The following is a 27,358-nucleotide window of genomic DNA, read 5'->3' on the forward strand; positions in this document are numbered from 1 at the left end:
GCCAAAATTAGGGGATGAATTTTTACATAGGAATATATAGAGAAAATCTTTTTCTCAAAAACTATTTGGCCAAAAATTAAGCCCATATTTGAGTCGAAGCAACCTCAGATAGTGTAGATTCAAGTTTGTTTAAATCATGGTCCTCGGGGGTAGGTTGTGCCCACAATGGGGGGAGTGAATTTTTACAAAGGAATATATACCGGTAGAAAAAATCTTTAAAAGTCTTCTTTTTAAAAATCATTCGGCCAGAAAAACTTGTGTGGAAGCATCCTCAGATAGTGTAGATTCAAGTTTTTTCAAATCATGATTCCGGGACTAGGGTGGGGCCACATTGGAAGGGCCGAGTGGGTCAAATTTCTTTCGTTGGAAGATATAGAAAAAAATCTTTCAAAGGACTATATATGATAAGGGCCTAAAATGGCCCCCTAAAATGAACATCATCATTTTACTATCATTCTTTGTTTTCTTTGTACAGATATGTATGTGATGTGTATACATAATATTCATTTTGGTTCAAGTGCCCACAATTTAGAAATATGACGTTGTAAAGACAACCTTTTCCTGCCATTTTTGCATTTTTAGCGTAAAACAGCTTGTTTTCAAGCAGTTTTTCCTTTCGAAAACATAGAGCGCATTCTTGAACAAATAAAATATTTTGATCAGAGATGTATCTAGCCAAGACTAATAAGTGACAAAAAAAATTTCCTTGTTCAAGCATGTGCTCTATATTTCCCATTCGTAAATAGATAAGAAACATAGGTAATCACAGATTACAAAGCTCACCGAGACGAGACATCACCCTTATGAGACTTCACCTTTATGAGACCACCTTTATCCTATTAAATGAAAATCATACTTTATGATCTTGGATATTCATGGATTCTGTTTTGACACAATATCGTATATCATCTGTTAAAAAATTGTATGATAATCATATGTTCATATGTTAATCAATACAATAATATAAAATTAAAAATTGCATCCTATCATATTTACAACATATATCATATAATACAATAAAAGACCATAATAAACAATGATGAGATATGATATTGTAACATATGATATGATATTGTATTGTGTTATACGTTATTGTATTTGATCACATAATACAATATCATAATATAAAAAACAATATAGTATTATATTACAATATCATATTACATAATACATCATAACATTGAAACATATTGATATTATATTGTAAAATAAAGTATGATATTGTATGATACTGTATCATTTTTGAAACATAATATGATATTGTATCATATGATACAATATAATTTGATACACCATTGTATCATATCAAATGATACAATATTATGTGATAAAGTAAAATATATAATACAACATTATATTATACATATTGTATCATTTGATACAATAATATATTTTACAATATCATACAATACAATTTCATGTGATGTGATGATATATCATATTATAAACCAATATCATATTATACAATATCATATGATACGATATTATATAATATTTCATCATATTATACAAATTAATGTGATATAATTCTATTTTACAGAAACTAATATCATATTATACAATGCCGTATGATACAATATTATAGAATATACAATATTGTACCATAGGATACACTATTATATATTTTGCAATATCTTATGTAATAGTATCATGTGATAAAATAATAAATTAATAATAAAATATAATATTATACAATATTGTATCATAATATACAATACTATACATAACGATATCATGTTACAATATCATAACATAAAATATCAAAAAAGTTGATACAATATCATATCGTATCATATAACTTTTAATAATATTACATATGATATTATATTGTATCATATTAAACAATATTGTTTCATACCATACAATACTATATCATAGGAATCATGTTATATCATTTATCAACAAACACATCTATCTATTGAGGTTTGAATGAGGTAGGATATTTCTTTAGCATCCTTGATAATGGAGATCAGGCTCTGCATCTGAAGCAACCCCTGCGTTTCATTTATAATATAGTAAAATCAAATATGCAAGATATCATCTATAAAACATGTGACCTGTTCCAAAAAAACTAAACCTCATCCAGCATCCGAAACCTATGGCTCAGATTCAGCATTCAAGCCTGTCAGGTGCATCAGTATACATAAGACGCATCTCCAAGTTTGGTGAAGTTCAGACCAGTAATAACTAAGATATCATCATCAGAGGGCACTAGCAATTAAAAACCTTAACCTGCTCCAGCATCCGCAACCTATTGCTCAGATTCAACATCCATGCCTGTCAGGTGCATCTGTATCATAAGGCACACCATCCATTCAAGTTTGGTGAAGTAAGGACCTGTAATAACTAAGATATATTTTTTAGCATCCTTGATAATGGAGATCAAGCTCTGCATCTGAAGCTTCCTCTGTGATTCATTCATATTACAGTTTAATCAACTATGCAAGTTTGAAATAGTACTATTATCTATTAAACATGTGACCTAATCCAAAAAACTTAAGCATATCCAGCATCTGAAACCTATGGCTCAGACTCAGCATTCAAGCCCGTCAGGTGCATCAGTATCACAAGACACACCATCCATGGAAGTCTGGTGTAGTTAGGACAAGTAATAACTAAGATATAATCATCAGAGGGCAAATTTGACCAGCTCTAAAAACCTTAACCTCCTCCAGCATCCGAAACCTTTGGCTCAGATTCAGCATTCAAGCCTGTCTGGTGCATCAGTATCATTAGATGCACCATCCATGGAAGTTTGGTGAAGTTAGGACAAGTAGTAACTAAGATATAATCATCAAAGGGCACCTGCAACAAAAACTTTAACCAGCTTTAAAAACCTTAACCTCCTTCAGCATCTGTAACCTAAAGCTCAGATTCAGCACCCAAGCCTGCCTGGTGCATCAGTATCATAAGACACACCATCAATGCCAGTTAGGTGAAGTACGGACCAGCAGTAACTTATGGTAGATATTGCTATCAAAGGGCACCTGCAACAAAAACTTTAACCTGCTCCAAAAACCTTAACCTCCTCCAGCATCCGAAACCTATAGCTCAGATTCAGCACTCAAGCCTGTCTGGTGCATCAGTATCATAAGATACATCATCCATGCAAGTTTGGTGAAGTACGGACCTGCAGTAACTTAGATATTGCTATCAAAGGGCACCTGCAACAAAAACTTTAACCTGGTCCAACAACCTTAACCTCCTCCAGCATCTGAAATTTAGAACTCAGATTCAGCATCCCAGTCTTTCAAGTCCATAAGTAGGTCCAGATGCATCATCCATGCAAGTTTGGTGAAGATAGGACAAGTAATAGCTTAGATAAAGGACCTGCAACAAAAACTTTAACCAGGTCCGGACGCCGACGCCGAGGGTATAGCATAAGCTCCCCCTGACTTCATCTCGGTGAGCTAAAAATGTCAATTTTTGGTCATATACTGCCAGTGGGTGCAAATAAATCAAGTAAATAGATGAAAAATATATTTTATATCAACTCTTCTAAAAAATTAGTTAACATTTTATTGTACCCGTAACACTTAAAAAATGGCGAATTATGGGGGCCAAATTTAACTCTTATCATATATTGTTTTTTTCTGGAAAAGTATTCAGTCCAAAAAGCAGTAACTTGTGTTAAAGCACAGGTTGTGCAGATTAAAGTTTGATCAAACCATGATTTCTTTGAAGAAGTGGGACCACAAGGTGGGGGGGGGGGGGGGTATGTACAAAAAGAGAAAAATCTTCTTGCAGATACAAAGATACAACAACAAAGGGGCTTGATATTTACCATAAAAATATGTGGATAGAAATCAGCAGATTACTTTAATTTGTTTAGCCTTAGCTGTTAAAATGCTATTGTTGTTTAGGTGAGCGATGTGGCCCCTGGACCTCTTGTTTAAATAAAAAAATTAAGAAATGTTAATTTGATAATTTATTTTTTGAAAACATATCCACAATCAAATTATTGCAATAAGGCTATATGTAATTAAAAAATGAGGTGTTAATAAAAAAAAAATTAAATAATGCACATAAACACACACAAAAATTGGGTACATTTTTAAAATAGAGAAAAAAATAAATAACAAAAATTATTTCAATTTACTGTACTGATATAAAGCAAGGTGTAAAAAGATCTACAAAGAGATGAAGGTCTAATAGAAGTACCAGTATTTTGATTATGATTTGAAGAGTTTAAATAAAATTGTAAACTATGTATTCATTGTTTAAAAAATTCTGAATTTTAAAGAAGATATAATACATGTAGTATTTCACTGAGAAAAAATTCAAAATTGGGACCAGATTTAAGTCTTCCTGACTGTTTAGTCCTAATGCATCATGTAAGACTTCAGGTTAAACTTAGTTTCTTTGGAGATTTGCACTTTGATTGTGTCTTTCTCTGCCTAGAAATAAACAAGAAAAAAAAACATCATTTCATTGATTACGGTATGTGATGAAAAAACATATATATGAACATGCATTCAGTGCAATAGTTTACTATGGAAACTGTTCATCTGTCTTATCTCTTTAATTACTGTGTACTTACTTTAACTTTTGTTTGCTCTGGTTTGATTTTTGCTCCCCCTGGAATTGGAATGTCATAACCATATAATTCTTCATTAATGGTTATTCTGATGCCTAGATACCTGAAATCACAAACAAGGTCAACTTTAAAGGGACTTAGACACGATTTGACTTAAAATTTTTAAATTTTATTTTTCCATTTTCAATGTTTATGATGATAAATATAGAAGTTTATAATGCTATGTCAAAATTTGAAAGTCAAATATCAAGTTATAAGCACAATACATAATTCATAATTCTTTGTTTTGTAAACAAAGATCAAATATTGCCATTTTTACATATGTGTTGTATTGGTGCAAGTTTTGATAAAATGTATCTTTCTTTTTTTGATAATAGTATTTATGAAGATATTGAATTAGTTTAAATTGTTTTTTACATGTCATTTTGTCTAAGAAATTGCAATTCTCTACAATACATTTTTTGTCAACAACTATAAGACTCGAGCTTTGTTTACATAACAATCAATTCTTACCTCTGTATCTCGATTGTAACTTGACTTTAACATTTAATATTTTGGTCAATCATATAAAATGCACCAGTAAACCATTTTATACATAAAAAATGAAAATAAAATTTTTGATCTCAAATCGTGTCCAAGTCCCTTTAACATAGTGCAATAACTGTACAACTCTAAATCATCTAATCACAAACAATGTTAACTTTTATATATACTATTAATGCCTGGAAGACTCTGAAACTCTGAATTATCTCATATTTCTTTTTAGAAATGTCCTCAACCCCCCCCCCCCCCCCCCCCTCCCCCAACACACACACAACTTTAATGTTACACCACACAATAATGAGCTTAATGAGCTTACTCTGCATCATTTATCTTCTCTATGGTTTCCTGAAAATCTGAAAACTTGATCCCCTTCAGACTTTGCTTTTTCTGCATTTCTGTCTTTGAAAGTATCACTTCAGCAGTATCATCATTTTCTCTCCCAACATCCGCTGAAAAGGAGCAGTTTACAAATTAATATTCTACTCATGCCAGTGAGAGCGGTCATTTCCAAATTTTGAGAATATCTTTATAGAAAATCACAGTAATATACCTTACAAGTTCCACATGCATCATATTAAAAAAAATTATTCCCAGGGGCAATAACTCATATATCAGTTTTTATTTTGACAGGTCAAAAAAACAATTAAAGGACACACATTTTTTGGATGAAGACCAAAAGGCAAATGCTAAATTTTTTGTCAGATCAAAATCCAACAAACTAAAATGATGATGCCCAACTCCCTGCTTTTCTCAATAAATACCATGAACAAAATTATGCACAGTCTTAACAATTAATTTGAAACCAAACACCAAAATGCTTTATCTAAGCTACATCAAAGAATGTTAATTAATGATCTTCAAGTTGTAATTAACACCACTTTAACAGCTTTAACATGCAAAACTTTGCATGCAATCTATGTAAATTTTAATGTACAACAAAATAAATTGATCTATCTACAGTCTGATAATGAAGTTGATTTTAAAGTTGTTATCTTACCAAGCAATTCTGTCATTGGAGTCTCATCCCCTGCCATATTTTCTTTAACTGGAAAAGACATCAAAACATTTAAAATTTTGCATTAAAAACTTACCATAAATGAAATCTTAAATTACAGACAAGTACCGGTAAGTGTCTTTCATATTCAATGAATAAAATGGTGATTCAACTCAAATATAATGACAGGTTCATACTGTCATATTAAAAGTCAAACCATCATATCAGCCACTCAATTTGGGATAGTTTGATCAACAATTAGATTTGAATCACGGCAATACAGAAAACTGATAGTGCGCATGTCCGTGTTCCTGTCAGTTGATGCCTGGTTAAATTAATTTTAAGAATGTCAAACTGCAAGTGCTTATTAACTCAATGTTTTAATGTTCATTAAAAAAGGAAGGAAAATAGCATGATAATGCAACAATCTTAATCAGCTTAATTAATGTGTGTGTGCTAAAATTTAACAGAAAACATGCCATGCTGATTTATAAAAGCAAAATTTGGTATTAATATAGTTAATTGTGATCAAACTCAGACCACACACTGTATAAAATGTTTTAAAAGTCTTGAAAATTCCGTCAGTAAAATGTATTAACTTGCCAATTAAGTTTTTCACCCTTTAGGTTAACTGGTAAACGTTTGCATTAAAATTTAGATATAGAAACCTGCATGGAATGACAACTGTATCCAACTCATGACTATTATTAAAAGCAGTTTGTACACTTATGTGTGCATGAAAAAGAAATGTACAAATTAACGTTACCTATGTGTGCGCCTCTGATTCTACTAATACTGTGACATGAAGTAGAGCCTTCGGTGATACACCAGCTAGTCGCTTTACGCTGGTTTCTTAGAAACAAAAAAAAAGTAGACGACTATTAATCAATATTGATAACTCAGACAGATGTAAGATTTAAAACTGCTTGTAGACAGGAAACATCCTGCGTTAATGGCCCTACAATCCAGACTTTGCTGTTTGCAAACAATCTTATCGGGATATCGCACGTGAGGTTTTGTTTCTTAAAATGTGGCAACTCATTTAATATAAAAAAAGAAGAAGCAAGACTATAATTGCTTAATCAATCCAATTAAAAAATATATCTTTCATCGCATCATCACATTCTTTGTTTTGGTTTTGAAGTGAGAGATAGAACTAAAGATATGGCCTTTATGCTTCTAAATTGCAGTATACGGTTCAAGCAAATATGCATAGATATAACAGACTTATACCTACTTACCTATTTGATTTGTTTACGTTTTCAAGTTTACATGAATCTATCACCGAGCATCTATCACCTCTATTGTTATCGCCTATAAGAAAAAAAATCCGAGCCCGATTGAATTATGTCGAAAGACTTTCGGGCTTTGAGATATTAATTTTTGATTCATCATTTTTATCACTATATAATACTACATAGAAACAAAAGCTCTTTAAACAGAGGATATTTAACCTGGGAACATAGCTATCTCATAAGAAGACAGAAAAAAGGACGCTAAATAAGACGTTTCTTATTTTTTTTTTAAAGAAAAGAGCCTCTCTTAACGTTTTCAGCTCTCTGTGTCACATTTTATTTCCCATTTTTAAGGCCTATAATGGAAAAGTTAGGCATTTCTAATTTTCAAATCGTGCTATCAAGATTCATCAATTCTGATAACAAACAGAGGTATCGTATGGTTTGAATTTCTTATTTTGCAGAACTTCATCCATGTTCATCATGGGTCGTTAATATTAGACCTAAACTGGAAATGGTCTGATCTTTATTGAAAATGCTGAGTCGGTTTTGCTCAGCTACTCCTAACGAATTCCTAACGAATAAATGTAGCATAAAAACTGATACCACCAACCCCCCCCCCCAAAAAAAAAAAAGATGAAAAAAGACAAACCCTTGCAAAATTAATATAATGTATGTTCTATTAGTTTCATTTGCGTTTGTATCCAATTTAGCTATTGTTTCCCTCGATAGAGAACGGTATATAATGTATTCTATCTGATTAAAATCAGATCGGCATCGAATTTGTTGGAGCGGATCAAAGATCTGATTTTTATTAGATTGGCATGCATATAATGTTTAGTCATCAAAATACAAATATCTTTTTGTTATGTCTGTTTTCTCTGACAATAATGTCACATTGTGAATTTTGAATTAACCTGATGACAGTATATACAAAATTAACAACACGACAATCAACATATTAATGAAAAATGTAACTATCAGAACTTTTGTAACTTGAATAATGCTAAAAAAAAAAAAATAAAAAAAAAAAGAAGTACCGGTACTGTGCAAAAATACATCGTCCATTATATATTTATAAGTCTCTCTTGATCAATCTCTAAGAGAGAGAGAGAGAGAGAGAGAGAGAGAGAGAGAGAGAGAGAGAGAGAGAGAGAGAGAGAGAGAGAGAGAGAGAGAGAGAGAGAGTGTTAAAGTGATGAGGCTGAAAAAAATCCTAATTATATTCTACATGTATTGTTGTAATTTTTTTCCAAGTATATGTATACTATAATAATTATGTGAGGACACCCTACAGCTTTCCATAGTATACCATTTTTATTTATTTATTTTTTTTTTTTTGGTTTATAATATAGTTCATTCGGGATCGAAAATACTAATGAATTATATAGTCGATGAAAACACAGACAATTTTGTTCGCTTAAACATACACTTCCGGATATCAGGTTATGGAATATATAATATTCAAAACTTTACGGATGAATAAATTGAAATTCTGTCCCCGGTCAAAATATTTTTAAAGACATCAGTTTTCTTCAGACCCTGCAGCATACATGCGGAAAACCTCTCTGGTGTTAATTATCAACTAAATATAAAAGGAAAACATTATTCTGTATATTTAAACATCTCTCTCTCTCTCTCTCTCTCTCTCTCTCTCTCTCTCTCTCTCTCTCTGGGCTGATAATTGAGAACTGTCTCCGCAACGGTACATATATTGATGTTTGTCATTGAAATGTTGATTTTTATTCAGTAATCAACATTTCAATTACCAATTATTCGTAGATCAAAATCATTGAGACATCTTATCTTGAAACTGACTTATATATCTACTAATCTAAACTCAATTTATTAAGAAACATGACAAGTTGCAGGAATAAACCATATATAATTTAGGTTCAGCTGTAGCTTTATTATTTTCATTGGACCTACTGACACGAATAGAGTAGAAATACTGCATATTCTGTCAACTTTCAAATGTAATGAAGATTAATTACTACTAGTATATAATTTTGACAACTCGAGATCACCCGGTTGGTATGCAACAGGGAATTATTGGGGAAATTGCTATTTCATTAGTCTATGATTTTTTAATCATTACTTCTCTCTTTTATCGATATAACAATTTTTAATGCAAATTATGCATTCACAAGAATCGCTAAATGTTAACGAACTACAAATATCTATCCTTAATTTTCCAAATGCGCTACATTAATCTCCACCGCCTTACCTTTGGTATTAGAATCTTTTTGACTCTGGGATGGTACCAGGATTAATGACTGGAATGGTTAGTCAATACATAAAAATATAACGATCACTCAACACAACTCGAGAACTATCGCCTGACCCTGCTGAGATGCCTTGGGAGACTACTAGTATGTGCCAGTAATTAGAGACCCTTGTTAAACTTCTAATTAAAAATTGAATACAATATTTTTAAAACCTGTGAAATAATAGATTCACATTGATTTTGTACCGTTTTACTCGAGCATAAATGAATTGCAGAGTTGTGCACTGAGCCTATATTTGCTTTTTAAAAATAAATTCGAAATGGTCTTTGTTATGTTTATCATTTTAAAACAGCATCAGCGAAGAATGTTTGATTTTAATTAAAAGTAATCAATATCATGTAGGAACTAATGTGAATCGAGTCAGCATGATGACCTCAAATCTATGCACTTTAATTTTGGTGAATGCGAGCCCAGAAACTCAACATGATTTACACTGAACAATAAACGATGTTTCTATGTTAGCTGTTAAACGCGGAAAAAGTCATCTGTCAGTAAAAGCAAACTTTTTCCCCAAAGGACCAGCTCTTAAACACGCTTCTAAATACAAGGACGAAGTTATAAAAGAAAGTGCGCGCACAAGATTGTAAGTTTGCAGGAATCCTCGACACGAATCAATTGGGATTTAAAAATGTCTATAACCTCGAAAGGCTATGTACAGGTTTCAACAAAAATATATTATGTTGAGAGTCGAAGCACATGGCTATTCCGGTTATTAAAAACTCACAAGCTTTCAAAAAATGGCAATAAGAGGAAAACCGATGTTAATGCAAACATATTTTAATGAAGTTATATTGTGTATATCCTAAAAAAAAAACTAGTAATAAAAAAAGAAAATAGTGTTCAAACAGCAGATCTAGAAATCAATAACAACAAATTAAAATATACCGGTATAATATAATTCAACATCATGGTATAATAACAAACATTTAAAACAAAAAAGTTTAATCTTTTAAAAAAAACAACAACAAAAACAAACAAAAAAACCACTAGATGGATTTGAACCCAAAACACTAAATGGTTGTATTCACTAATCCAGAACGAAACCAGTGAGCCATGCGAGACTTTTCAATATATGCTGTATTTATAAAGTACTGTTTGAAACAACATTGTCATTTCAATGGACTTTGTTTTTTATCCTTCAAAAAATAATTTGAAAAAGTACATAATTAGTCATCTCTGGGTCATCTCTCCATCTTTTTTTAAAAAGCGACATTTTTAATGTTGAAATATTTTATCTTTACACGTTTAAAATTTGTGGAGAGAAGACCCAGAGACAACAAAATCATTTAAAAACAGTTGTACATGTAAATAAGTAGGATTTTGCATGAATTGCATCGTGTTGCTATATTTAGACCCATATTTTGATAAAACCTTTTGCATTTCAAATATTTTTCCACTCATTTCACATCCAACAGAAACCAAATAACGGTTATAATTCGAAAAATATTCAAAATAAATTGATGAAATTTTCACTCTCCTTGTGCGCCCAGATTCCTGCCGAATGTAAGTCTTAAGCGCCCACTTTCTTTGTCGAAAAATACACCTATCATTGTACTTTAAATGTTTTGAATTCATGTTGATAAAATAAATGAGTTGATTTACTTGACAAGGAATTTATTCTCATAACTAACATGCATGGTGTACAGTGTCTTAAATTACACAGTACCTCTAAAAAGTATCTATTTAGCATCACATACATGTTTCTCATGTTACAATCGTTTGTTGAGTTTAAATTCAGCTTGACTTGAACATACCGTATTACAGTGAGTGTTGAACCATGCAAAAGTAATGCGCAGAAACGATGCTATGAAAATTTTCCATTCGAATAAAAACTAATGCATATTTTGATGCATCAATTTCTATAATTAAGCACAAACGTTTGAATATAGGCAATAGCTTAGCCAGTGCATGCAGTTAGTTGCTCAGATTAACGCAACCCTTCAGCAAGCTGTAGACGGTGTTTGGACCTTTACAGGGAGAAAAGTATCAAAGATGCAAACCACTCCTGCTCTGTTTCTGCTGTCCCTGCCAGCAATAGGTAAGTTTTATTTGAAGTGTTAAATTCATTGTTTAAATATCAAAGTAGTATAAGCTGTAATTTTCATGTCGGAAATTTTTACCGGGAACTTGAATTTACGACTTTTAAAAATGACTTAAAAGATGATTGTTTATAAACTTCTGTTTGTCATATATTTGTTGGTAACGCAATTCATTGGGGTGGATTAAAGCGAAATGATATTATATTCTCACGGTAGAAAACAGTTTGCTATACATTTTTCACTAGATAAATCGTTCTTATAAAACTCAATGATTCATCTTAATCTTATTCATCACGAAGAATTTAGTACCATGCGACATTGACACAATAATTTGCAGCAAAATAAAAATCTATTAAAAGCAGCTCACTTTGCTTCATTTACGTGCGACGTATATATGTTGTCTGAATATGTCGACATAAAACGTATTTCATTCACTTGCTTCGAACGTGTCTCATTGCCATGACTAAAACAAGTTTTTAAAATCCAACACTTTGTGTCTTGGTAACTACGAGGCAAGATTACATTAAACTGATTTTTTAACCATTAAATTTCAGCAAAAATCTCTCTAACAGTTTAAAACATAATCATTCGACTTGGGGCCAGCATGGGTGAAGAAGCAAACTAGGAGATTTAAAAGTTTGATATTTCCAGTGATTGTTCCGAACTCTTTGTAGGCTGTTTATTATTATTGTGTTCCGATGGGACCACTTCGACCTTCGCACTTTCGCCTTTAGGGCGAAAATGCGAGAGCGCAAAGTTGCGAAGGCGAAGGAGCGAAAGTGCAAAGATGCGACCGGCGAAGCGCGAAGATGCGATGGCGAAAGTGCGAAGGCAAAGGAGCATACCCCCCTTCCCCCGGAAAAATTCATTATTAATATAATTTCATACAGTAAATGGGGAGAGGGGGTCCGGATCCCACTCCCCCATGGAAAATTTAATTTTATATAATAAAATTTCCAAAGTAAGCCTCGGAACCCCCTTCCCCCTTTCCAGTTTGTCTTCTGCCTCAGATGTCATTATATACAGCTAAAATTGTATTTAAACGATTATAAGCTTTACAATTAAAAAAAGGCGAAGGCGAAAGCGCGAAGATGCAAAGGCGAGAGTGCGAATTTGCGAAGGCGAAGGAGCGATAGTTGTATTGCTTCTTCGCCTTCGCAACATTGCACTTCGCATCTTCGCGCTTCACCGTTGCATCATCCCACTTTCGCTTCTTCACCGTCGCACCTTTGCACTTTCGCCTTCGCAACTTCGCACTTTTGCATCTTCGCCCTATAGGCGAAAGTGCGATGGTCGAAGTGGCCCCTCGGAACACCATAAGTAGGAGATGACTATATGAAGAAGAGGAGGAATGATTCAGCTCAAGTTATGTTTTCGTTGCTAAAATTGATACTTGACAGACGCGTCAAAAAGCCGATGTGACCTTGATAACATCTTCGCGAAGGTTTTCTAATCCGCACAGCTTCTCACAAGTAAGATGCCTTGACAAATGCAAACTAATACAATAATATTTACGATGAGCATAAATTGTGAAAAGCAATGAATTGTCTTTGCCAGTTTGACAGTTGTTTTAATGGATGGTCATGTATTTCCTATAAAATGAATATCTAACCTTTTGACAATGGTTAGGTTTTGAATAATGATGACGATTAAATTATTCTGGATGAATTTAGTTTAAACGTTTTCCCAGAAAACAGATGGGCGATAAGATAAAATTGTAATTGCCGGTAAACATCGTACGGTACAACATATTGAAGGTAATTTACTGATGAAGCTCATCAAATCGTTGTCAATGAATAGGATACTTAATGGTGCGATACAAACTATGTTTCTGACCTTAAAACCGACATCAAGTATTTGGCAATCCTTATACATGTAACTCTTTATTTAGAATACGTGGTTTGTTACAACGCACTTTGGAAAAAAAATTTAAAAGCGTTAAATTTGGGGCCAAGTCAACGCACTTTGAAAATTTTTTTCAAAGTGCGTTTATATGGTTGATGTACGCACTTTGAAAAAAACTTTGTAAAGTGCGTTGACTTGGTCCCAAATTAAACGCACTTTTAAACAAAATTTCAAAGTGTGTTGATTTTGTCTAAAATTTAACGCACTTTAAAAAAAAATTTCAAAGTGCGTAAATTTTTAAAGTGCGTTGCCACAATGGTTCCCTCTCATCCTTGTTAATCTAAAAAATACACGATGTCAGTGGACACCCCCCCCCCCCCAAAAAAAAAAAAAAACAAAAACAAAAACAAAACAAAAAACATACACATATCGAAAGGTAAAATCAAATATTATTTTGCACCAATCGCTACTTCCATAGCCCAAAAGAGTAAAAAAAAATTCATTTACTTTTTATACAACACCTACATGTACCTAAGGATCTTTCTTTAATAATATTTACTATATTCACTGCTAGAACAATTTAAAAAGTTGTACATTGAAAATTAATCCATAACATTTCCCGTCACCTTCTTGCTTTCTGTTGTTCACTGCACAAGTAGATCGATCTAGAAATGACACACAACGAAGAAATGTTAAAGAATAAAAACAAAGTCTAATTAAAAAGTATCAACTTTCTCCTCACAGTAAAAACTAAACTAGAAAAAAATTCTTACATGGGTACAGTTAATACAAATCATTCAAACAGTATACTGCACATTAAAAAGGGATAGAAATGGAATTAATGTCGTTTTTATACAGTGTTTGGAAGATGCACGATTCCTAAAAGATTCCACGGTGAATGGTTCAATCAGAGGTACGTTCCTGGGATGACCTTTCTAGTGACCGCAGACAAATAGGACATCAATGAAGACGGCAGCGAAGTAAATTGTGAAGATATATCCTCTCAAGGAAACAGTGCTACCATGCTAATGGTCAAAAGGTGAGAACCATGACCTCTTTACCTGATAATTTAGTCTAAAAACCAGTAGTTATGTTACCCTGCATCAAAGTTTTAGAACCGCGAGTAGAAGATATTAGGCCTAATATGAAATCTAATCTGTAGTTTTATTTAAGAAGTCCGTCTAATCGTCAAGTTATAAAATAAGTAAGATTAAAAATAAGGTAAAAGGTTAAATCAAACTCCATCGCGGATCCGCTTCATATAGCTATGGATAAAATTATATAAGTATTCACTGTAAAACTCAATTATTTTAGCTAAAAATCCAAATATTTCAAGATATTATGGGAGGAAAGGGGGGGGGGGTTGTCGGATTTTTTGCTCCAAAGTGGCGTGGCCAATTCATGTTTATTCGGGTTTTTTTAATTACGTGTATTAAAGCAAGTAATTTATCACAGCTCTCTTGGTTAATGTACTAATCCTTCTTCACAATGTAATTTGTATATATTTTCTCTACACTGTACACACAGTTTACTGAGAATAAAGTTCATTGTCATTGTCATTGCAAACATATGACTAGCTGGTGCTATGCCAACACATAGAGACTAAAAGTTACTTTTTTTAATCAGATCTAAAAGAAGCATAATTAAATGTTCCACAGCTACTAAAAAACCTCTAATACGAAAATGTTGATACCCAGTCATAAGTATCCTGTACAATGTAGACATTTTGAAAGAACCGTGTAAAAAAAAAACTGACTAATGCTTACAAATTTAATGCTAAATTAGACATTGTATTTTGTCTGATTTCCTTCTATGTAAGTAAATCATTTATTATAGTGACTGTGTTTCAATTGAACATATACACATATATTGAAATATAACATATATAAGGAATAAGGAATCATTCTTTGAGTATTATGAGGTGATAATTTTGGTCGGGGCGTGATCAAATCCAATAAAGCCCGAAGGGCTTTATGATAGATTTGATCACGCCCCGACCGAAATTATCACCTCATAATATTCAAAGAATGATTCCTTATTACTTATATTTATATAATCTTAGGCCATCGTACGATTAAATATTTAAATATAAATAAACAAACCCCGCTGGCGCCTCGATTTGGCGTCGTTTGTATTATGAGTTATATAGTACAAAATGGATACGTAGTGTTATCACAGGCAAAGACACTGGATAATGTAAATATATATATATATATATTGTCACACCCGACCCATCGGACCTATATGTCACTGTTTTAAATTTAAATACGAATATAAAAGTCAGCTTGAAAGTTTGGTTTGTCTTATCCTGAAAGCTTTAAGTATGAATTGTGCACATTGTCGGGGAAAGTTACAGAATGATGTTTTAAATAAATCACTGTCATTAAAATTTACGGAGCCTATAGTGGTTTCTAGAAGAGAGTTGCGTAAGTCGTTAACTAATGAGCATTATAAAAGATGAGGGACCAATGGAGTTCTGTAATCATTTCATTGTAACATGCGATTATTCTTTCTGACAGTAAAAAAGGTAATTTGAACACTTGCTACATGTGTGTCGAAGTCATGTGGAGAACTCCCAACATTCTGAAGTACAGAAAAGGTATTTATTTTTCAATAAATGAATACTGTGTTATTGTTACATTTGTTTTAAACATGAATTTTATAAAAAAAAAAATATTCTAAATTATTATAAACATATATCATTCTAAATTAGTTGAAGTATGACATTCAGGTTTTGAATGATGGTGACAATTAAATTATTCTGGATGAATTTAGTTTAAATGTTTTCCCAAAAAACAGATGGGCTATATATAAAGATGAAAATGTAATTGCCGGAAAACATTCAATCACATGATGTAGCCTTATAGGTCCATTCCTATTCAAAGGTGAATGAGATTGAAGGATTTTTTTAATTTTTTGTTTGTGTATGATTTATTGGTTTTATTTTTATCTGAAAGACACCGATTTAAAAAAAAAAACATAATTGAAGTAATATCCAGAACACTGTCATACACATATAAACTTCACTCACTCACCAACAGCTTAGTAAGTGAAACAAAAAGATACAAAAGAAATCAAAGTACTGAGTAATGACGGTAGGGCAGTTTATTCATTTACAATATCTACCTAAGATCAACGATATGTAATTCCGCAGATTTCTTTACTGATAGTAATTATCGGGTTTTCAAACAAATAAAAGCTGACTAATTTAAGGTATTTCTAAATAATTTTTCATAATTATGTTGCATCGAATTTATCGATTATTTTCAAGTATTGTAAGTCTTGTGTTGGTTGATGATTTGTGCTCAGGTCCAAACGCTGTTTTACTTCCGGTTTACCAGAGTTACTGCATAGAAGAGTTGAATAAATTCACTGCCAAAATACAAAAAAAAGCAAAAATATTAACAAAGTGAAAAGAATTGGATTAACGTTAATTCAAATAAAGGACGAAACATAAAAAAAAGAAGAAATGACTTCATATAACATATAGCAATATTTAGGAAAAGACTCAAGAAACAATTCTATGTGGGAGTGCAAAATCAAACATATGAAAAAAATCCTGTTAAAATGATATTGAAATGTATTTGGGTTATAATTCATATATACAAGGTAAATCTTCTGAAAAAATGAATCTGTTTTAACCCACGTTAAATTTCCCCTTAGTGCAAGTTGAAGCTATGTACATCGGAAGTTCATTCACATTTGTACAACTAACTGAAAAAAAGGAGAAGGTAAAAAAAAAAACCCACCCAAAATAACATTTAGTATTAGGATGATCATCGTAGCTCATGGGCCTTTTGTTCACAAATTATTTAATATCTCGAATCCTTGTCCTTACTTGATTTTTAATCTATCTTATTTGACCAGGTAGATTAATAGAATCATTCATTGTTAGTTTGTTACGAGTCTGGGATAGTAAAATTCTACCGAGGGGACAAGATTCACTGTCTCGGACGAGGCTCTATCGAGTCTAGACCCTGAATCTTGGCCCCGAGGTGGGATTTCACTATCCCACACAGGTATAAAATGAATGATGATTTTCTCGCATTATTTTGCATTAAAACGATGCCCGACAACTTTCTGTTATGATGTTCAAACGTTTACCTTTGGTTTCTTCCTCTGCGTGCTACAAATAGTGCCAGGCAAGAAGAGAGCAAGCGAGAATTTGTTCAATGAAAATATGTAAAATCTAGTCAATTAAGCTAAAGAACGACTAAGCGATTAGCTTATTCCATCGTTTATGATTTTCTTACGGAGAGACGAAGTCTACATTTTACGGCGGCGTAGTAATATACAGTGTAAGACAAAGTCTCACACTGATGTCTTACACCGTACAAACCGATCTCACACCGGTGATAATGAAAGAAAAAAACATTCACTCTGGGCATCACATTTTCTCACCGTTGACAGTTTAAATTAATATTTTTTGAATGGCTGAAGTATCATAGTGACGTAATGATTCCTAGAAGTCTTTTCCTTTTTGCAGGGAATTGTTATAGTTCGTTACAAGAAAGTATGGACTCGCCGATTGATTTTTGCTCATCCATGAACCCTAACTACTATACACACTCCTACACTATGTTCAGTAAGTAAGATGCATAGCATGGCCTTTCATGCATATGATGATAACGTTCTCTATCTGTTGACAATGAAGAATTTTGACTTTACGTGGTTTAAAAATTGATCAGTTATTTAACTCAATTATTGCTGCGAGAAGATATCATTTTTGCTTTTTAACGAAAATTCAATTGCTTTGTTGCATTAAGTCTCTTTGTACTCCATTCAGTGTGCAAATAATGATTGTTTGAGATTCATACCTGGATCCTTATAAATAATAAATGTAAAATTTCAGAATAGAACTGTATCAGATAAAGATATAAATTAACGTATTACAGCACTGTAGTAACCTGTCTGCGAAACCATTAACAATTTGGAGAAGAGTTCAATTACATAACTTCTTTGTGTAATATAACCATGAATTAAGTCTATGATAATAGTTACCATTGGCAAATCTATATTAACGCGAGTAGCTTGTAAATTGAGTAATCTTTACTGTAGGACAATCCTTAATTACTGTCAACTGTGCAACAACATTTGAGGGGGCGTATCAGTTTTCCTATGAGGAGGACTCTGGTTCTGGAGGTATTTGTAATCCTCCGGACAGCCAAATCAAAGCCTGCCAAGACCCCGGATCTAGGTATATCGACAACGAGGTGTTTTACATGACGTATCGGAAGTGCCTTGATGTACCCATGTCTCGGAATGCAAGTCAGTAGTTCAATATACATGTCACCACTGCAAAATAATGTGGCTTTTCATTGTGGGAACAAAATGTTATATAGGTAGTGAGGTAAACCTCATTGTTGTTTGGTTTGCAAATACGACGACTTCAAGTCTCTTTGTTAACTACACAGTTCAATAATTTTTTACTTAACTACTAATTGTTTCCCACTAAATACTAACTGTTTCCCACTAACTACTAACTGTTTCCCACTATCTACTTAGTATTTCCCACTAACTTCTAACTGTTTCCCACTAACTTCTAATTGTTTCCCACCAACTACTAACTGTTTCCCACTATCTACTAACTGTTTACCACTAACTACTAACTGTTTCCCACTAACTACTATTGTTTCCCATTAACTTCTAATTGTTTCCCACTAACTTCTAACTATTTTCCACTAACTGCTAACTGTTTCCCACTAACTACTGTTTCCCACTAACTACTAACCGTTTCAAACTAACAAGTAACTGTTTCCCCACTGACGACTAACTGTTTCCTACTAACTACTAACTGTTTTTCATTAACTTTTAATTGTTTCTCACTAACTACTTACTGTTTCCCACTAACTACTCACTGTTTTCCACTTACTACTAATTGTTTCCCACTAACGACTAACTGATTCCCAACTACTTATTGTTTCCCACTAACAACTTACTGATTCCCATTAACTACTGACTGTTTCCCACTAACTACTAACTGTTTCCAACTTACAATAATTTGTTTCCTACTACTAATTGTTTCCCACTACTAATAAATTCCCACTAACAACTAACTGTTTCCCACTAACAAGTCATTGTTTCCCTTTAACTACTAATTGTTTACCACTACTAATTAATTTCTACTAACAACTTACTGATTACCATTAACTACTGACTGTTTCCCACTAACTTCTAACTGTTTCCAACTTACAATAATTTGTTTCCTACTACTAATTGTTTCCCACTACTAATTAATTCCTACTAACAACTAACTGTTTCCCACTAACTTCTAATTGTTTTCCACAAACTACTTACTGTTTCCCACTAACTACTTACTATTTCTAACTAACTACTAATTGTTTTCCACAAACTACTAACTGTTTCCCACTAGCTACGAACTGTTTCCCACAAACTACTAACTGTTTCCCACTATCTACTAACTATTTCCCACTAACTTCTATCTGTTTCCCACTAACTTCTAATTGTTTCCCACCAACTACTAACTGTTTACCACTACCTACTAACTGTTTCCCACTAACTACTATTGTTTCCCATTAACTTCTAATTGTTTCCCACTAACTTCTAACTATTTTCCACTAACTGCTTACCGTTTCCCACTAACTACTGTTTCACACTAACTACTAACCGTTTCCAACTAACAAGTAACTGTTTCCCCACTAACGACTAACTGTTTCCTACTAACTACTAACTGTTTTTCATTAACTTTTAATTGTTTCTCACTAACTACTTACTGTTTCCCACTAACTATTCACTGTTTTCCACTAACTACTAATTGTTTCCCACTAACGACTAACTGATTCCGAACTACTTATTGTTTCCCACTAACGACTTACTGATTCCCATTAACTACTGACTGTTTCCCACTAACTACTAACTGTTTCCAACTTACAATAATTTGTTTCCTACTACTAATTGTTTCCCACTACTAATAAATTCCCACTAACAACTAACTGTTTCCCACTAACAACTCATTGTTTCCCAATGCTAATTAATTCACACTAACAACTGTTTCCCACTAACAACTCACTGTTTCCCTTTAAATACTAATTGTTTACCACTACCAATTAATTCCTACTAACAACTAACTGTTTCCCACTAACTACTCACTGTTTCCCACTAACTTCTTATTGTTTTCCACAAACTACTTACTGTTTCCCACTAACTACTAACTATTTCCAACTAACTACTATTTGTTTTCCACAAACTACTAACTGTTTCCCACTAGCTACGAACTGTTTCCCACAAACTACTAACTGTTTCCCACTATCTACTAACTATTTCCCACTAACTTCTAACTGTTTCCCACTAACTTCTAATTGTTTCCCACCAACTACTAACTGTTTACCACTACCTACTAACTGTTTCCCACTAACTACTATTGTTTCCCATTAACTTCTAATTGTTTCCCACTAACTTCTAACTATTTTCCACTAACTGCTTACTGTTTCCCACTAACTACTGTTTCCCACTAACTACTAACCGTTTCCAACTAACAAGTAACTGTTTCCCCACTAACGACTAACTGTTTCCTACTAACTACTAACTGTTTTTCATTAACTTTTGATTGTTTCTCACTAACTACTTACTGTTTCCCACTAACTACTCACTGTTTTCCACAAACTACTAATTGTTTCCTACTAACGACTAACTGATTCCCAACTACTTATTGTTTCCCACTAACGACTTACTGATTCCCATTAACTACTGACTGTTTCCTACTAACTACTAACTGTTTCCAACTTACAATAATTTGTTTCCTACTACTAATTGTTTCCCACTACTTATAAATTCCCACTAACAACTAACTGTTTCCCACTAACAACTCATTGTTTCCCAATGCTAATTAATTCACACTAACAATTGTTTCCTACTAACAACTCACTGTTTCCCTTTAACTACTAATTGTTTAAAACTACCAATTAATTCCTACTAACAACTAACTGTTTCCCACTAACTACTCACTGTTTCCCACTAACTTCTAATTGTTTTCCACAAACTACTAACTGTTTCCCACTAACTACTAATTGTTTTCCACAAACTACTAACTGTTTCCCACTAGCTACGAACTGTTTCCCACAAACTACTAACTGTTTCCCACTAGCTACGAACTGTTTCCCACAAACTACTTACTGTTTCCCACTATCTACTAACTATTTCCCACTAACTTCTAACTGTTTCCCACTAACTTCTAATTGTTTCCCACCAACTACTAACTGTTTACCACTACCTACTAACTGTTTCCCACTAACTACTATTGTTTCCCATTAACTTCTAATTGTTTCCCACTAACTTCTAACTATTTTCCACTAACTGCTTACTGTTTCCCACTAACTACTGTTTCCCACTAACTACTAACCGTTTCCAACTAACAAGTAACTGTTTCCCCACTAACGACTAACTGTTTCCTACTAACTACTAACTGTTTTTCATTAACTTTTGATTGTTTCTCACTAACTACTTACTGTTTCCCACTAACTACTCATTGTTTTCCACAAACTACTAATTGTTTCCCACTAACGACTAACTGATTCCCAACTACTTATTGTTTCCCACTAACGACTTACTGATTCCCATTAACTACTGACTGTTTCCTACTAACTACTAACTGTTTCCAACTTACAATAATTTGTTTCCTACTACTAATTGTTTCCCACTACTTATAAATTCCCACTAACAACTAACTGTTTCCCACTAACAACTCATTGTTTCCCACTGCTAATTAATTCACACTAACAATTGTTTCCTACTAACAACTCACTGTTTCCCTTTAACTACTAATTGTTTAAAACTACCAATTAATTCCTACTAACAACTAACTGTTTCCCACTAACTACTCACTGTTTCCCACTAACTTCTAATTGTTTTCCACAAACTACTAACTGTTTCCCACTAACTACTAATTGTTTTCCACAAACTACTAACTGTTTCCCACTAGCTACGAACTGTTTCCCACAAACTACTAATTGTTTCCCACTAACTACTAATTGTTCCCATCTAACGACTTACTGTTTCCAACTAACTATTAATTGTTTCCCACTAACTACTAACTGTTTCCTACTAACTACTTATTGTTTCCCACTACCTACTTACTGTTTCCCACTAACTTTTAACTGTTTACTACTAACTATTAATTGTTTCCCACTAGGTAAACGGTACCGTTGTATGGGATCATGGTCGGAAATTAAACCAGATGGTTTAAATTATACTTATGCTGCAATAGCTGAAATTGTAGCAGAAAATGCCGAAGAGAAATTCAAGTGCTTGGTAATGTGTGTGTGTGTGTTTGTGGGAGTGCGTGCTGGTGAGAGGGATTGCAGAAAGTTATCATCTTATTGCTCTTTATCATATTATTATTTTCAATTATTTTGGTTGAATGGAATCAAGGTGTCCTGCATCATTCACCTATATACCTACACTACATTCCAATAAAGCAAAAAATAAACACTTTCAAATTAATTCTTGCAAATTGTATTCTTTTGCCCGTTTCAGTAATGAAGAATTTCATTCCTTTGTATTTGAATAACAGTAGCCAATATAATATATTGAAAGAAAAATTCTTTTATAAATCAAATCAGTTTGTTTACATTTTAGATGACCTTGACAAAGGATAAAGAGAACATTGAGACCAGATGGGTCATGTCTTCCCGTGCTGAATGCAAGACTCTCATCTCCATCTACACAGGACCAGTCAAACTAGTTCTCACAAAAAGTGAGTAATTTTTTTAAGAAACAGCTCACGATGCAGAGAATGAGATGATTGCTTAAGCAGGTTATCATGTTTTTAAATAACGTGACAATATGCATACACACTTTCAAAATAGGGTTGAATGCTACACCAACAATTTTTTGCTGGATTGTTATTGTTATTGGTGATTGATGTATGTAAAAAAAATCTTTTATTTTGAAGAGAAAATTGAAAAAAAAAGTTTTGTTGGCTATAAAACATTAAAAATTAAAATTTTCTGTCAGTAAGTATATTGTTTCAAAAAGGTCATGTGTTTTCTACCAGGGAATTAATTTTTAGAAATATTCATATATATAAAAAAGAACTATTCAAATCCTGGCACGAATTGAAACAAAAACTCAATGTATTTCATTATATAGAATACGAATACCTCATCGTTAAAAAACATTCTTTAAATTGATTAAACTTTAAAATCAAAAAGATATCTCATTGACAGTTACAGGGATTTTATTAATTTTTATTTTTTTCTATACAATAATTTATTTTTTTTTAAATTGTTTATAGTTCCAATTTCCAACGAGTACAATATACCCCTCGCTGCAGTTTCGATAAGGATATAGTTGGCGATTGGTTCATAAAGCGTAATAGAATTACTATAGATGATAAAATGCATTTCCCCCCTGCACTGAAACAAATGGATTTCTATTTTTCCTGTCAGCAAACAAATGGAACTCGATATCTTCTGTCACAAACAGTATTTGGTAAATGGTAAGATCTTTCTGTCTTATTTTTTCAACAGTTATTTAGAGAAAATGCATACATAGAATTAACATCTTTCGTCAAAACATTAAGTATATATATATATATATATATATATATATATATATATATATATATATATATATATATATATATATAACACAATACATTTGTATGTGAGATAATACCTCCGCAGCGGCTCTGTAGATATACATCACCTGGGGTGCCAGGGGCCCCCCTGGATCAGTAATGCTATTCAGCGGTATAAATAAATCATGCATCTGTATGTTATGTACAAAATATATATTTTCTTTAATATTTATAATTGTATTTTATTAAAGCGTATTAGACATGTGATGAATTAGCACATATAATATAAAATCTCGAACGTTGAACTTTTCTCCTTATTTCTTATAGTTTTCAACTCTCAGAAAATAATGGCGAGATTTTAAAATCCGCAAAGGATGCTTCTCGCGATTTTACGCGGATATTAATTCCTCGCGTTTAATTAGGAATTTACAGTATTCAGGAAGGTAACATTCAGTCATTGATATAATGTTCGTATCAATATTGTACATATATTTGTAAAACACACACACACACACACACACACACACATATATATATATATATATATATATATATATATATATATATATATATATATATATATATATATATACATATATATATATAAAGGTTTTCAGTAGACGATAACACAATATTCTCTCAAATTTAATCCAGAGAGCGCTTTCACCTGATCAGCTCTTCAGTGGATTTCAAATATATATATATATATATATATATATATATATATATATATATATATATATATATATATATATATAATCTAAAATGAGTGAAAGGTGATATCACACAGTATAAATAATCAAAAAAAAAGAAAGAAAATGAACAGTTTCAAAGTTTCTATTCACTTTGGAACTGTTCATTTTCTTTTTCTTTTTTGATTATATATATATATATATATATATATATATATATATATATATATATATATATATATATATATATATACACACAAAAAACAATCGGAACATTAAGCATATATGCGCAGGACTAACATCAACATCCTGAGTCCTAAATTGCCTACCGCATATGTCAAGAGGGGCAGGTCTTCCTCTTATATATTCCATAGTACTTATATTAAAGTTTACAAAATTTCATTTATCAAATACTATTTGATAACTTAAACTAAACTTTTCAAAAATGCTAAAGTTAAAATTTATACATTTTGATTTATTTACAGTAAGATAATTTTGAAAAAAACAGCGGCTACCCACATATTCGTTTATGATTTTACATTTCATTTTATATTTGTAAACTTTGCATGCAATAACAACAATGTAACATCAATATTTAGTATCAGTAAAATTTTCCGCCAAAGTGGCATTAACAGGTCGCACTCAAAGATCAAATGTTTTATATTTTCTGGTATATTGCAATTAATACAATTCCCATTAATGTTTTTATCCCATTTTCTAACCGATAGATTCATGGTCAACAGGTTGTGAAGTAATTCATAATTAAATTCTGATACAGATTTATCAAATAAAGACCGAACCTTGTTCTTGAAAATTACATTAAAATAGTACTTGTCTATTTGGAATTCCTTACACCATATATTTTTCCATAATAGGTTTTTGGGATTCCTTTTTTATATGGATGTTGTAGAAAAAATTAGACTTTTCATTTGAAGTATCTTCTAGCTTTTCTTCGAAATAGAAATGCAACTTAGTGAGCGAATTCTTGAAATTTATGGCTCGTAGATCTATTCTTGAAAGGTGCATCTTTATTGCATTTTTAACTATTAAGTACTCACATAAAAATTGTTTGTTGATGCCAAGCATCTGTTTATGCATGTATCGTTTATTGTTTTGAAGCCATTCTCATTAAAATGTCTTTTACTTATAATAAACCACCTTTAGTCCAACTTGAAAAAAATAGAGATTTACCCTAAAAACATAAATGATGTTTTTATTGAACCAAATATTTTGATTAGCAAAATTGGTTAATGAAATATCTTTGCATTCGTTAAAGGCCACTAGAACCTCGTTACAGAACATGGGGAGGAAGTTCGATTTAAATTCTTCGTATTTTGTAATGCTTGAATTTAGCAAAAATGGAATATCGATATTATGTTTAACTACACAAGCGTTTAAAAGTGAAGACAGACTACTTCTTTTTTGAATAATTTTCAAAACCCGTGGAGCTTTTAAAGCTTTGAGTTTTGATTCAAAGTCTGTAATACCAATGCCGCCTTCATTTATGTTTTTAATTAAGGTGTTACGCTTGATTCGCTTTCGATTTCCCCAAATAAAGGAGAAATTACTTTATTAATACTTTTTATTAAAGAATGTTCTGGGTTTTCTAAAATAGTAGCCGTGTACAAGACCTTTGAGATTAAAAGAGAATTTATAAGCTGACATTTTCAAAAAAAGTTAATTTTCTACTTCGCCAAGAGTCAAGTATTTTTTCAAATTCTTTAAGTTTACATAACCCGTTTCTTTCGTTATTTTCGGTTTTGTTATGCCCCATTATATCCAAGACATTTAATTGTTTCAAAATTCTTGAAAAATTCAACTTCTTTCCTGATACAAATCCAGGACATGAATCACTTGCACATGTTGTCAAAATAATTGAAAACATTAAGAGTTAATTGTTTGTTTTGTTATATTTCAGTGATGTGAACTATGTGTGTATGGACATTGAACCAAGAAATGAACACTTTCTTCAACTTAAAGTTGGTGAGAAGTTGTTAGATAAGATGTTTTTTGAAGATTATTTAACAAAGTAAAATTCAGAAATAATCATCTTAACACCAAATCCTTTATCTTCTTTATCTTGATTGTGTGTTTTCATTTTAAAAATAGGTGTTCCCTTCCGAGTGGATCTCCGCGAGTTAGAGGACCCAGAACTTTGTTTCGAGCTAATTGTGAAACCCTGGCGGATACATCCGACATCCTGCTTGATAAATACCCTATTTCTATTTAAGATCTCAGTAAAAAGTTAATCATGTTATGCTGCATTGTTTTATTTTACCACTAAAATAAAACATTATTAAATACCATTATTTTTCATTATTTATTAACACATACATGTACACTGAAGTTTGCACAAAAGCATTTAGTGGTAGATATCAAGTAAATCATTATACAGCCAGGTCCATGTTTTACAAATATATTTTGGTTTACAAAACCTCAAGATCTAACAGTAGTAACTCATAAAAGATTGATGCAGCCAAACAAAAACTGCATGACGGCAGTATATTTAAAATGTTATTTAGAGTAACAATTGGCACCAATTTAATATAATAAAATTTACAGTATTAGACAAGCTTGTCTGCGAATGATACTGCAAATGAGAAGGTATCTTATGCAGGTTTGAGTCCTGTCAACATCTTGTTGCGTTT

At 32.1% G+C, this 27,358-nt stretch overlaps 2 protein-coding genes and 1 long non-coding RNA gene across 4 annotated transcripts in view; 2 read left to right on the forward strand and 1 right to left on the reverse strand.

Annotated features, from left to right (window-relative positions):
- Positions 1 to 3,911: 3,911 nt before the first annotated feature.
- Positions 3,912 to 27,358, reverse strand: part of LOC105319082 (uncharacterized) — a 37,862-nt gene continuing 14,415 nt past the window's right edge. For both annotated transcript variants that reach the window (XM_066069106.1, XM_066069107.1), the window contains exons 4-9: positions 7,316 to 7,388; positions 6,841 to 6,926; positions 6,078 to 6,125; positions 5,397 to 5,529; positions 4,541 to 4,640; positions 3,912 to 4,397 (exon numbers count right to left, since the gene is read on the reverse strand). In XM_066069106.1, the coding sequence (XP_065925178.1) occupies positions 4,323 to 4,397; positions 4,541 to 4,640; positions 5,397 to 5,529; positions 6,078 to 6,125; positions 6,841 to 6,926; positions 7,316 to 7,388 (515 nt within the window). In that variant the 3' untranslated portion in view covers positions 3,912 to 4,322. The remainder of the gene's footprint in view (positions 4,398 to 4,540; positions 4,641 to 5,396; positions 5,530 to 6,077; positions 6,126 to 6,840; positions 6,927 to 7,315; positions 7,389 to 27,358) is intronic.
- Positions 11,575 to 27,358, forward strand: part of LOC105346213 (uncharacterized) — a 38,976-nt gene continuing 23,192 nt past the window's right edge. The window contains exon 1 of the mRNA XM_066069104.1: positions 11,575 to 11,635. Within this exon, the coding sequence (XP_065925176.1) occupies positions 11,590 to 11,635 (46 nt within the window). The 5' untranslated portion in view covers positions 11,575 to 11,589. The remainder of the gene's footprint in view (positions 11,636 to 27,358) is intronic.
- On the forward strand, positions 23,740 to 27,016 carry LOC136270485 (uncharacterized). The gene is made up of 3 exons (XR_010708228.1): positions 23,740 to 23,937; positions 26,629 to 26,693; positions 26,820 to 27,016. It is a non-coding gene; the product is annotated as an uncharacterized lncRNA (long non-coding RNA).

This window comes from Magallana gigas, chromosome 8 (assembly GCF_963853765.1).
Source record: "Magallana gigas chromosome 8, xbMagGiga1.1, whole genome shotgun sequence".
NCBI classification, from domain to species: domain Eukaryota; kingdom Metazoa; phylum Mollusca; class Bivalvia; order Ostreida; family Ostreidae; genus Magallana; species Magallana gigas.